This window comes from Manacus vitellinus, unplaced genomic scaffold, assembly GCF_001715985.3.
Source record: "Manacus vitellinus isolate BGI_N305 unplaced genomic scaffold, ASM171598v3 ctg7180002428812_pilon, whole genome shotgun sequence".
Classification (NCBI taxonomy): domain Eukaryota; kingdom Metazoa; phylum Chordata; class Aves; order Passeriformes; family Pipridae; genus Manacus; species Manacus vitellinus.
The window spans coordinates 1-11631 of NW_021937848.1; the positions used below are offsets into that span (position 1 = coordinate 1).

At 55.0% G+C, this 11631-nt stretch overlaps 1 protein-coding gene across 1 annotated transcript; it reads right to left on the bottom strand.

The window, feature by feature from the left end:
• Nucleotides 1-127: 127 nt before the first annotated feature.
• Nucleotides 128-10341, bottom strand: LOC108642188 (POTE ankyrin domain family member B2-like; the record flags this gene model as incomplete). Its single annotated transcript, XM_018086726.3, has 14 exons — nt 10331-10341; nt 8927-9067; nt 8395-8509; nt 7976-8149; nt 7781-7887; nt 6983-7073; nt 6551-6726; nt 6289-6382; nt 5665-5946; nt 5171-5406; nt 3365-3497; nt 1881-2162; nt 949-1184; nt 128-273 (listed from the first exon to the last, which is right to left on the bottom strand). Coding segments are annotated over exons 1-14 (2224 nt in total), but the record flags the coding sequence as incomplete, so codon positions are not given.
• Nucleotides 10342-11631: the final 1290 nt, after the last annotated feature.

Genomic DNA, 11631 nt, shown 5'->3' on the forward strand with positions numbered 1-11631 from the left:
TTGCTTCCATTTCAATCTTTTTTGACCACTCTGGAAAATCTGGACAAACCTGATGAGCAGAAGTCTTGGGCTTTACCACAGGTGTCTGGGTGGTGTTCTGAGAGCCAGACTTCTGCTCAGCCCAAACTGATGCCAAGATGTCCCAGGCCAGGTGAATCCAGAAGTGGACTTGCAGCCAGAAGTCCGCTGACAGCGCTGCTTGGGACTGCAGATCTGCTTCTGTGGTGCTCCAAAAAGAGCTTGGTGTTGGCCTCTGCAAGTCTCTCAGTAGCTCTGAAACATTCACAAGCACACACAGAGTCATCTTTGGCAGGAAGGCTTTCGCAAAGTTACCCTCCACAGCCTTGGCTACTACTCGACTTCTAAAAGCCAAGGGCATGAAGAGCGTCCAAAACCAGCACATCCTTTGATCTGAGCTTGTTCACAGGGCCTGTTTCTAAGAAATCACACCAAGTGCAAGGAGCAGCCAGTGTCACCTCCAGAAGAACTCTGGCCTACCCTGGCCTTCTCAAGGAAAGCTCAACCCTCAGACCCGCTGCCAAAACAGAAGCCAAGAAAGAGCCGCCTTATTTTGGATTCAAGAATCCAACTCTCTTCTCCCAGAGGCCTCTCCTTATTCAAACAGGAAAGGGCACAAGATTAATCTTCTCTGTCACCCACGGGATGAGGAGAGTAGAGACTGGCAGAAAGACTGCCTGCTAAAACAACCTCAACTTGAAAAGACACCAATAATGCCATAGTGGTGGTGCTGTGGGGTTACTGCTGGAACTCTAAAGAGAAAGGAAGACAGGTCTGAGGAAGGGAAGGGTCTGAAGGAACGTTCCCCACAAAGATGCCACGTTCTGCTTTCACACCTGACACTGGTCAGATGTAGAAAAGGGATTTCCAAGGAAAATGCAGGAGGAAAAAGGAGTCTGTTCTTACCAGTCCAAAAAAGCATGGACTTACCTTTCCAGTCTCTTGGCGAAGCTTTTTCTTCTTTGGGCTTCCACCAGATACAGCTCTTTGTACTTGTCCACTTCTGCCTGGGTGGATTCCTTTTGAAAAGGTCTTTCTGCTTGGTTGCTTTTTGTCCTTCCCAGTGCACGTTCAAGATCTCTAATTCTGTCTTCCAGCTGTTTTTTCAGTGAGTCCACATGACTGGTTCTGATTTCTTCTAAGGTGTCCTGGTGGGCTGCCTGTGCCTGAAGGAGACAGTGCACCTTCAACCACCACAAGAAAAAGAGAGCTCTGCCCAGCACAAAATTGCACACACCCACTTTCAAGGGCCCAGCCTTACTCAGAGAGGTGGCTCTGCCTCCTCACTCCCAGCAGCAACCAAGGCAGAACCCAGGAGCTGCAGGGCAAACAATTCTTTTCATTGGGAAAGAAGCCCAAATGAGCACTCTGCTTCAAAGCTACTAATGAAGAGACACTGGGTCTGTAGGGCAGGGCATGTCCAAAAGGATTCTTCAAAGACAAGAAGACCTTCCACCTCCACCTCCACCCTCTCCCTCCCATCCCTGGAATTTCAGTGACTCCTTTTCTGAGCACTTTCACCCCCTACAAGGACAAAGCAGCACCTGTAGGTCTGGCCATGACAGCTGGAAATTGCCAAACCCATTCAAGGATGAGCAGTGAGAAGCAGAGCAGCGCACAGAGATCCCCCCAAGCACTGCAAAGTGGGAATCTGCCTTGGGCAGCCTTTGCATTCAGGGACCTGCCGGCACATTCCACACCCATGACAGCACTCCTGCCCAACCAGATTGCCTTCTGCCACTGCCTTCAGCAAAGACAGAAGCTAACCCACAGAATACAGGAGCAAAAGAAAAAGACCAAACACCATGGCCACAAGAGAAGTTTAGGAAGTGCCTGTGGACACTGGGGAGAAATTCACTTACTTGCAAAAACTCATTGACTTCTTGGAGTTTTTGTCTTATTTCCTGGTCTGCTTGTTCTTCCACCTCTCTTTTACACTGTTCGAGTTGGCTGCGATCCACCACGTTGGTCTCCAAATGATGGTGGAGTTTTGCCAGCTCTTCTTGCAGCTGGCATTTGTCCATGGCCAGGTTCTCGCACTCCCCACGCAGGGCAGACAGCTCTTCTTGCAAAGCCTGATTTTTGGCCTCCAGCTGCGTGCACTGTTCACGTTCCCTGTCCAGCTTCTGGGAAAGTTCAGCAACCTGCAGACAGAAAATAAAAAAAGGAGCTCAGCGTGGTGTAAAGGCAGTGAATTCTGGGAAAATCCAAAACTGGCTGCCCAGGGAGACTTTATTCATCATCTGCTGGCTCAGGACTAGACACAAAGTGCAACCAGGCTTTTCTTTTCCAGCAAGAACAGCTTTCCCATCATTTGCCATAGGATTCCTCAGCTTCCCAGCCTTTTGGAGTTCCTCATGCAAAAATGCTCCACGCTTCTGGACTCCAAAGGAATCACTGCAAAGGCAGGAAGCCATTCTACAGGGATGCCTTCAAACCCAGGCGTGACTCTGACAGACGCCGCTTTAGCAACGGATCCGAGTGACGAGCGGAGAAGGGATGAGAGGTTCTGTGCCACTGCTGCACAGGCAGAGCAGCCTCAAAAGCACTGCTGGGAACAGCCCTTCTGGCTCCCCACCACAGGATGGGCTGAAACAGCTCCCCGTGAGCAAGAAGGGACAGATTTTCCCCTGGGAGGCCCCTGTCCTCCTTGGGCCCTGGGCAGCAACAACACTGTGCAGAAAAGCAAAGCCTCAAGTGCCTCCTGCTCAGCTCGTGCCTGAGACAGGGCTCAGGGGCTGATGGTGCCCTGCCAGTGACAGTGCTGTTCCTCCCCTCTCTGCCAGGGCAGCAATTCATCTGTCACACCCAGAGGACGCTGTCACAGCCTCCCTCCAGCTGCAGCCAGGCCTCAGCTGGGCCCCACTGCTCTCAGCCCATGGACGTGATGTCCTGCCAGGACGGCAGACCTGCCCATCCCTAGGGCCCAGCCGAGGGATCTGCACTCTTGGCTGACCCCGCTCACTGTCAGGGGGCCTGTTCTGCTCTTCTTGCTCAGGGCCTGTGGGACGGCTCCCTGGCCCGGGAGCTCACGCACCCTGCCAGGCTGGCTGCCACTCCTGGCTTGCCCCTCCTCTGCAGGACAGCCTGGCCTCCATCAGCCCTTACACCTACTGCTTTGCCCTCAACATTTCCATCTTTCCCCAGAAGGAGAACTACCTCTGGATTAGTTCGAGTCATCTCCCACTGGAACAGCAGGAGGAGCATTAAGAAAAGCCCATCACATCCAAAATGCAGCCAAGGGAATAAAAATCATCAGCATGACAAGAAATAGAGGGAAAGCATCTCCCAGCTTTCAAAAGAAGGAACACCACAACCAAAGAGCCCCACCCAGAGCGCAGCTCACCTCTCTTTGGAATCCATCAACTTCCTTGACCTTTTCAGAATATCTCTTCTTCATTTCTTCCAGCTGGGACTGACTTCCTTTCTCTTCATTAACCCGGAGTTTCCTGCTCTCTATCCTCAGAAGCTTTTCCAGCCTGCACAGCAAATTAGTCAAGAAAACCATGAAACACAGGAAGAACCAGCCTTTCCCCCACAGTCTCACAGAAACAGCACAGACAGCATCCAAGCCTAGAATGGCTTGGCTTGGCAGGAATCTTAAAGATCATCCAGTTCCAAGCCTCCTGCTGTGGGCAGGGACACCTTCCACCAGACCAGCTTGTTCACAACCCCATCCAACCTGGCCTTGAACACTTCCAGCTATGGGGCATCCACAGCTTCTCTGGGCAACCTGTTGCAGTTCCTGACCACCCTCACAGCAACCAATTTCTTCCGAGGATCAAATCTAAACCTATTCTCTTTCCATTTGAAGCCAATCCCCCTTGTCCTCTCACTACCTGCTCTTTTAAATGCACTCTCTTCATCCTTCTTGTAGGCTCCCTTCACACCCCAAAAGGCCACAATTAGGTCACCCCAAAGCCTTCTCTTTTCCAGGCTGAAGTGTTGCAATTGTCCCAGCCTTTCCTCCTAGCAGAGGTGCTCCATCTTTCCAAGCACCTTGGTGGCCTCCTCTGGACTCTGTCCAACAGCTGGAGGTCCTTGCTGTGCTGAGGAGCCCAGAGCTGGATGCAGCACTCCAGCTGGGCTCTCCCAAGGGCAGAGCAGAGAGGCAGAATGCCCTCCCTCCCCCCGCTGGCCACGCTGCCTTGGACACAGCCCAGGACACAATTGGCTTTCTGGGCTGCGAGCGCACATCGCCGGCTCATGTCCGGCCTCTCCTCCAGCCCAAGGGCTTCTCGGCAGGGCTGCTCTGCCCCTCTTCATCCCCCAGCCTGCACTGATACAGGGGCTGCCCTGAGCCACGGCCAGCATCTTGCACTGGCTCTTGGTAAACCATCAGCAGATTGCCATGGGCCCACTTCTCCAGCTTGTCCAGGGCCCTCTGGATGGCATCAGCTGTGTCAACCACACCCCTCAGCTTGGTGTCAGCTGCAAATTTGCTGAGGGCGCACTCCAACCCTTCCTCTGGATCATTAGTGAAGAGATTAAACAACACTGGGCCCAATCCAGACCCCTGAGGGACACCACTCGGCACTGATGGCCCTCAGCACTCTGAGCCATTGGTCACCACCTCTGCATGGCACTGTTCACCCAATTTCTTCTCCATCTAACAGTCCACACATCCAATCCATCTCTCTCCACTTTGGAGAGAAGGATGTTGTGGGGGACTGTGTCAAAGGGTTTCCAGAATGACAGGGAGATGACATGGGTAGCCCTTGTCCACTGAGGCAGTCGCTCCATCTTAGAAGGCCACCAGGTCGGTCAAGCAGCACTTGCCCTTGGGGAAGCTGTGCTGGTGCTTCCAATCACCTCCCTGCCGTCCATGTGCCTTGACAGAGCTTCTAGAAGGATCTTTTCCATCACCTCCCCAGGCACAGAGGGCAGGCTGACAGGTTGGCAGTTCCCAGGGCCCTCCTTTCTACCCCTTTCAAAGATGGGCACAGTGGGTTTCCCTTTTCCCCCTCACCTGGGACTTCCCCTGACTGCCACGACTTTTCAAATATCAAAGAGAGGGTCTTGGCAACTCCATCAGACTCTGTTGGCCAGTGGAGGGCAATAATGCTGGCCAGATGTAGAAGATGGATTTCCAAGGAAAATGCAGGAAGAAAAAGGACTCTCTCATTACCACTCCAAACAAGCACGGACGTACCTTTCCAGTTTCTTGGCAAGGCATCTTCTGGTTTTAACTTCCTCCAGATACAGCTCTTTGTACATCCCCATCTCTCCCTGTGTTGCTTCTTTACGAGAAGCACTCTCTTGTTGGGTGTTTTTGACCCTCTCCAATTCACTTTCCAGATTTCTAATCCTTTCTTCCAACTGGATTCTCATGGAATCACAATGACTGTCTCCAGTTTGTCCTAGTGGGGCCTGGTGGGCTGCCTGTGCCTGAAGGAGACAGTGCACCTTCAACCACCACAAGAAAAAGAGAGCTCTGCCCAGCACAAAATTGCACACACCCACTTTCAAGGGCCCAGCCTTACTCAGAGAGGCGGCTCTGCCTCCTCACTCCCAGCAGCAATCAAGGCAGAACCCAGGAGCTGCCAGGGCAAACAACTCTTTTCATTGGGAAAGAAGCCCAAATGAGCACTCTGCTTCCAAGCTCCTAATGAAGAGCCTGTGGACACTGGGGAGAAATTCACTTACTTGCAAAACGAGGCTGACCTCTTGTAGCTTTGCACTTCTTTCCTGGTCAGCTCCTTCTGCCACCTCTCTTGTACACTGTTCTCTTTGGCTGCCATCCAGCACCAAAGCCTCCAAATGATGGTGGTGTTTTGTCACCTCTTCTTGCAGCTGACATTTGCTCTTCTCCAGTTGTTCACACTTCCCAAGCAGAGTGGACAGCTCTTCTTGCAAAGCCTGGTTTAGGGCCTCGAGCTGCATGCCTGTTCCAGGCTCCATGTCCAGCTGCTGGGAAAGTTCACCACCCTGTGCACAGAAAAATAAAAGAAAAGGAAACTCAGCGTGATCTAAAGGCAGTGAATTCTGGGAAAATCTCTCAAGGGGGTGGCCATGGCAACTGTATTTATCATCTACTGGAAATGAGCCTAGAAAACACTTGAAAGAAGAAACTTTAGACCTACTTAAGAATTTGGGAGACACTTCTGACAGCAATACTTTTGGGTGCCTTGGAGCTCATGATGAAACTCCTCATTTAGAATCTAAGAATTCCTCCAGTGTCCAGCACACCAAATACCCTCAGGGCTTTTGTAGCAGAAATAGGCAACTAGGCTCAAGAGTCACAAAAAGGCAAATTTAGGACCAGCTTACTGAGGCAGAGGCTTGCAGGGCTCTCGGAAGGGCTTCAACGCTCTCGCTTGGCTGCTGGACAGTGGCTTCCAATCTGCTGTTCTCACTTGCAGAGCTTAAGAAGAAATACAGCTTTATTACCAGAAAAGCCAATGCCAGACAAACTGTGCTAAGGAACAGAAGCCACAGCAGAAGTGTCCTTCAAAATCCCACTGACTCTCCCCCTGTTTCCACCCAATCCCCAAAGCCACAGACCCCTCGCTTCACTGGGTTACTCTCTTACTGTTGCGCGTCTTCTTCCAGTTGGTTCACAGTCGGATTGGTCTCACAAGATGCCAACAGGAGGTCCTGCAGTTTCTGGGAGGAAGTTACTGCCTCTCTTTTCTTGGCATCCAAGGCAGTCTTCAAGTCAGGAACACAATGCTCAGACTGAAGATGCTTTTCTTCCTCCTCCTGCAGCTGTAAAATCACGGGAAGAATCCACAGTTGTCAGGGGAGCTTTTCCAGAGAGGAGCCAGCTGCTGCTGAAGAACTCAGGTGCTGCATGTCTGTGTGCATCCCCTCTGCCCAAAGAACTGCAATCCATTCAAGTCCCTTCAAAGCTTCACTTCTACTCCCCAATGAACACACTGAACACTGTTTTGTCCGTTTTCAGGATGGATAGGAAGCAACAGGCACCCCCAGGTTTCTCCCTGTGGGGACAGGCTTTCCATACCTCCGCGCCAGCCCTGTCCAGCTCCTCCTGCAAGCACAGATTATCTTCCTCCAGGTGAGCCTCATGGCTTCCAGGAACCACAAGAGCAGTCCTAAAGCATGCAAAATTTCATCGGAAACATGTCTGATCCTGCATCAGTTTTCCCCTGCTTGCTCCCAAAACAGCTCTTCCCCCCTTTCCTACAAGCTCCATGAAAACAAAGCCAAGTCCATGGAAGCATTGGAGAATTTCTCTTACAAGGGGCCTCCCTAAAGCAGCCTCAGCTACCAGCTCAGGCCATGCTGTTCAGGGCTCCTTGCACTGCTCTTCAAAGTCCCCCCAGATGCGGCTGCACAAACTCCCAGGGCAAGCCCTTCGACCCCCTGACCATCTCCATGGCAGGAAGTTTTCTCCTTCTGTGCGCTCGGAGCCCCTCGTGTCCCCTGGGACAGTGTTGGTTCTCTTTCCCCCAACGCTTCCCTTCAGAGCACTGAATGCACCGACTCTGCCGTGCCTTAAACCCCCCTGGCCTGCAGAGCAGCCACGCTGCTGAGCTACTGGCAAGTTTCCCCGGGGCTCTGGCTCTGGGTGGGGAGAGGGCACCACAGACAAGGCTTTCTTGCAGACCTCAGCGGGCAAAGGACGAGAGCCCCTGAGGTAGGAGAGCAGCCAAGAGCAGACCTGCATTTACCAGTCCCACGGGGAACTGCTTCCACGGGGCTGCTCCTTCTTTTTCCCAGCTCATTGCCACGCCCCTCGTCTGGGTCACACTTGCAGACTACCCAGAACACCCGGGTGCTGTTTTGACAAAGCCCTCACCTTTCCCCCTGGGCTTGAGCAGGCCTGTCAGCTGCTTTGTTCACAAGGCACTCCAGAATCTCCTCGTGCTCTTGCAAGGCTGCAAGTTTGAAGGGGGTAAATCCCCACTAAAAGGAGAAAGAATCCCCATTAGAAAGACACAGACAAGCTCTGCAGCTGTTGGAAAGAGCAGCTTTAGCCCCGTGCCAAGGTTACCTGGTTCTGAGCATCACTGTTGGCATGATGCTCCAGTAACAGCCCTGCTACAGCTGTGTTTTTAGAGAGGACAGCCAGGTGAAGGGCAGTGTTGCCGTCAGCGTCTGCCAGATTGGGGTCGGCACCGTGTTCCAGCAGAACAGCAACACATTCTTCCTGCTCCTGCTGGACTGCCTGGCAACAACACACCAAAAGGGAAAGACTCCCAACTTTTCCATCCCCCTCTGTCACAACTCCCTCAGCTCCTGAGTGCTGCCATAGAAGACCATCTTCAAAGATCAGCTAACAGAGGCTGTGCCGTGCCCATTGCAATAGGTGTGTTTCTATGGCCCTGCCCTGCAAGGAATCCTGCCAGACACCTCCCCTTTAACAGCCCAGCACTAAGCCCCACCTCCAAGCTCAGAAGGCATTGCACACACCTTCATCAGGGCCGTTCTCTTGAAGCTGTCAGCGAGGTTGGGCTGGCTGTTCTTCCTTAGCAGATATCTGACGACATCTGCATGGCCATTGGCCGAAGCCAGATGCAGAGGTGTCCTAAAAATTAAACAGACTCTCTTAACCCAGACAGACAAAGGACAAGCCCAAGCTGTGTCTGTACCCAACCCCCTGGGGCCCCTGCCCGGACTCTGCTCCTCCTGCTGCTGCTGCTGCTGCTGCTGCAACCCTGCCCTGATGAGCCAGAGGGCAGAAGAGAACAGGTGAGGGCTGAGCAGCTGCAGAACAGCCCTGCAGAGAGAGCACGGCCAAGGGGCAGGTGGGCAACACGCGTTTGCAGCAGCGCTGGAGCCCGGGCGGCAGCTGCAAGCAGTGAAAAGCTCAAGAGTTCCCTGTCCCAGCTGACAGGGCAAATGTCACTTTTCAAGCCTTGTCCCTAAGAGAGGGCTGCCGAGGACTACTGCAGCTTGGCTCAGGAGCAGGCAAGGTGTGCCATCAGCGTGGCCCAGAACTCACCGCATCTCCTGGTCTGGCCTGTTGATGCCGACTACCTTGACGTACCAGCGCCAGCGCCTCAGCCAGCCCAGGTCACCGCGGGCGGCCGCGCGGTGCAGCCTGCCCAGCCCCTGCTCCCGGAGCTGGGAGGCGCTGCTGGAGCTGGTGGCAGCCCAGGGCTGCCCACTGGGGCTGCTGGAGGGCGACTGCCGTCGCTTCTTGCTCAGAAGCCACGGCATGGCCCTGCTTGGAGCTCCCAGCAGCAGGAAGGGCAAGAAGGCCCCGGCGGGCTGCCGGGAGCCAAGTGGGGATGAGGAATGGGACGGGGCGAGGTTTAGGGGGAGGGTGACAAAGGGGCGAGAATAAGGACGGGCACAGGGTATGAAGCACAAGGCAGACGAGGTCGCCCTGCGCAGTGGTCGTGGCCTGCAGCTGCCAAGACGGCGATGCAGGCGCGCAATGCTCCCCGAGCGGGATGTGCTGCTGCTCCCCGAGAGGCTACAGCAGCTCTGAGCGCCGGCTGCGGGCACCAACAAAGCCGTGCCCGACTGGCGCCTGTGGCGTCACAATGGCTGGTGGAAGGCTCAGCACGTCAGCGTGGGGTGTGACAGAGGCCACGGGGCAGGGTGGGGCCGGGCGGGACAGGGCAGGGCGGGGCAGGTGTGAGGGCGGCCCTGCTGGGCCTTGTGGCAAGGAGGCGGCCTGGGCCTTGTGAGGGCGGCCGGCGGGAGTGGGCACTGCCCCGCCTCAGGGCGCCCGGGGCAGGGCCCGGGACGCTCCCACCGGGCCGGAGGCTGCGGTAGGCGCTGGAGCAGCTCCCGCATCACCCGCTCTGGCTTTTTGCTTCAGCCTGGAGCCGGGCTGCCTCTGGACACACTGCCATCAAATGAGGCTCAGGAGGAAGTGGGGCCACCACAGCTCTCAAGAAATGCCCACCCAGCGCTCCAAGCCTGCCAGGCCAGAGTTCCAGGACAATTCCCCAACTCCTTTGTCTTGTCCCTCTTGAAGAGCAGACACCTCACCCCCTCTCCCCCTCACAACTGCTCTCTCCTGCTGCTTTGCCAGATGCCAACAGTGAATTTCTGCTCTGCTCCTCCACCAGCCAACGGGCAGCACACAGCAGGGCAGGAAGAAACTTTCAAACACATCTTGTCCCACTTTGTCTCGATGACAACACCAACTGAAAGATCAGAGGTTCTGCACCAGCTTTCTCAGCGGAGGGACACTACAATGGACCACAAACAGGCTGAAGAAATTTCCCTTTTTCTTTATAGGCTATAAACTGATCTGCTTCCCACGGGATCAGGGATTTGCCTGTGTTTTAAGGCTATCAGGAGCTTACTCACTATCTTCTGCCCAGAACACAAAGAGGAGGGCTCGAAAGCACTGCAAGAGTCTGGCAACTGAGTAGTAGCAATAGCTCACCTGGAGGCCATGATCTTAACACCACTGTGCTTCAAGCCTTCCCGGAGGAAGGGCACACATTTGCCTGGCCTCTGGGACAGGCTGAAGATGCAGCTGTGAGCAGAGCTGAAGGGAGCAGAGGACAGCTCTGGCTCGGCCTTCAGACCTGGCTTCTCTTTCGGCCTAGAAGATGTCTGCTGGACTGATTTGCACTCAGATGGAGGGCAGAGAGAGAAGTCTTAACTGCCAGCCCGGGAAGAAAGCCTGTCCCAGAGGCAAGCAGAGGGAAGAAGAGGGGACAGCCTTGGGATGGGGGAATGGGAGAAGCAAAGCCGGCAGGGGGAAGAGAAGAAAACGAGGACACATCCTGGAGTCTTGATGGCGACTGCCGTTGGTTCTTGCGGAGGAGCCCCTCTATGCTGTGTGTGCTTTTGCACAGGCTGCACTGTGGGTATGGCCCTGCTCTGCTGGTGGCCACTGCTCACCCTCTGCACAGAATCACGGAAAGACTATCAGTCCCTGAAGAAGGGCCCTGGAATTCCCCCCACCTGGTGGATCTGTTTGGTGGAGGGTTCCTGGGTGGAATATGGGACAGACTAGATGGGACTGACAGGGTTTTGGTTTTTCCTGGGGCACCAGCAGAAAAACAAATCCCCAAGAGTCGGGTGAATTCCCCTTCCCCCCGTTTGCCGGCACACACGGGAATCTGCTGAGGTTGGACAAGACCAAGGTGGTGCAGCCGGGTCAGGGCAACCCCCGGGATCGGTGCAGGCTGGGGGAGGAAGGGATGGAAGAACCTGCTGGGAGAGGGCTCTGGGGGTGCTGGTGGGTGACAAATGGGACACGAGCCAGCCCTCTGCCCAGAGCTGGAGGCAGCACTGCAGGGGGGTCTCAGCTGAGCGGAGCAGAGGGGCAGAACCCCCCTGCCCTGCTGCCCACGCTGTGGGATGAGCCCAGGACACGGGGGGGTTGTGGGCTGTGAGCTCCCATTGCTGGCTCCCATCCTGCTTTTCATCCCCCACTATCCCCATGGCCTTGGATGCAGGGCTGCTCTCCATCCCTTCAGCCCCGAGCCTGGCCCTTGAGATCTGGGGGCATTTGACACCCGCTGGCTCCTTTGATCCCCTTTCCCATCCCTCCCAGAGCCCAGGGAAGGACTGAGGGGCCTTGGCTGATTGTCCCTGACCCTCCCCTGCCCCGACACCAAGCTGTGCTCCTTGGGGACGGTGCTTGGACAGCCCCAGTCAGACCCTGTTTCCCGCTGTGCCCCCAAACCACCGGGTGCCCCAGGGGACGTGGGAACACACATGGACACGGGAAGG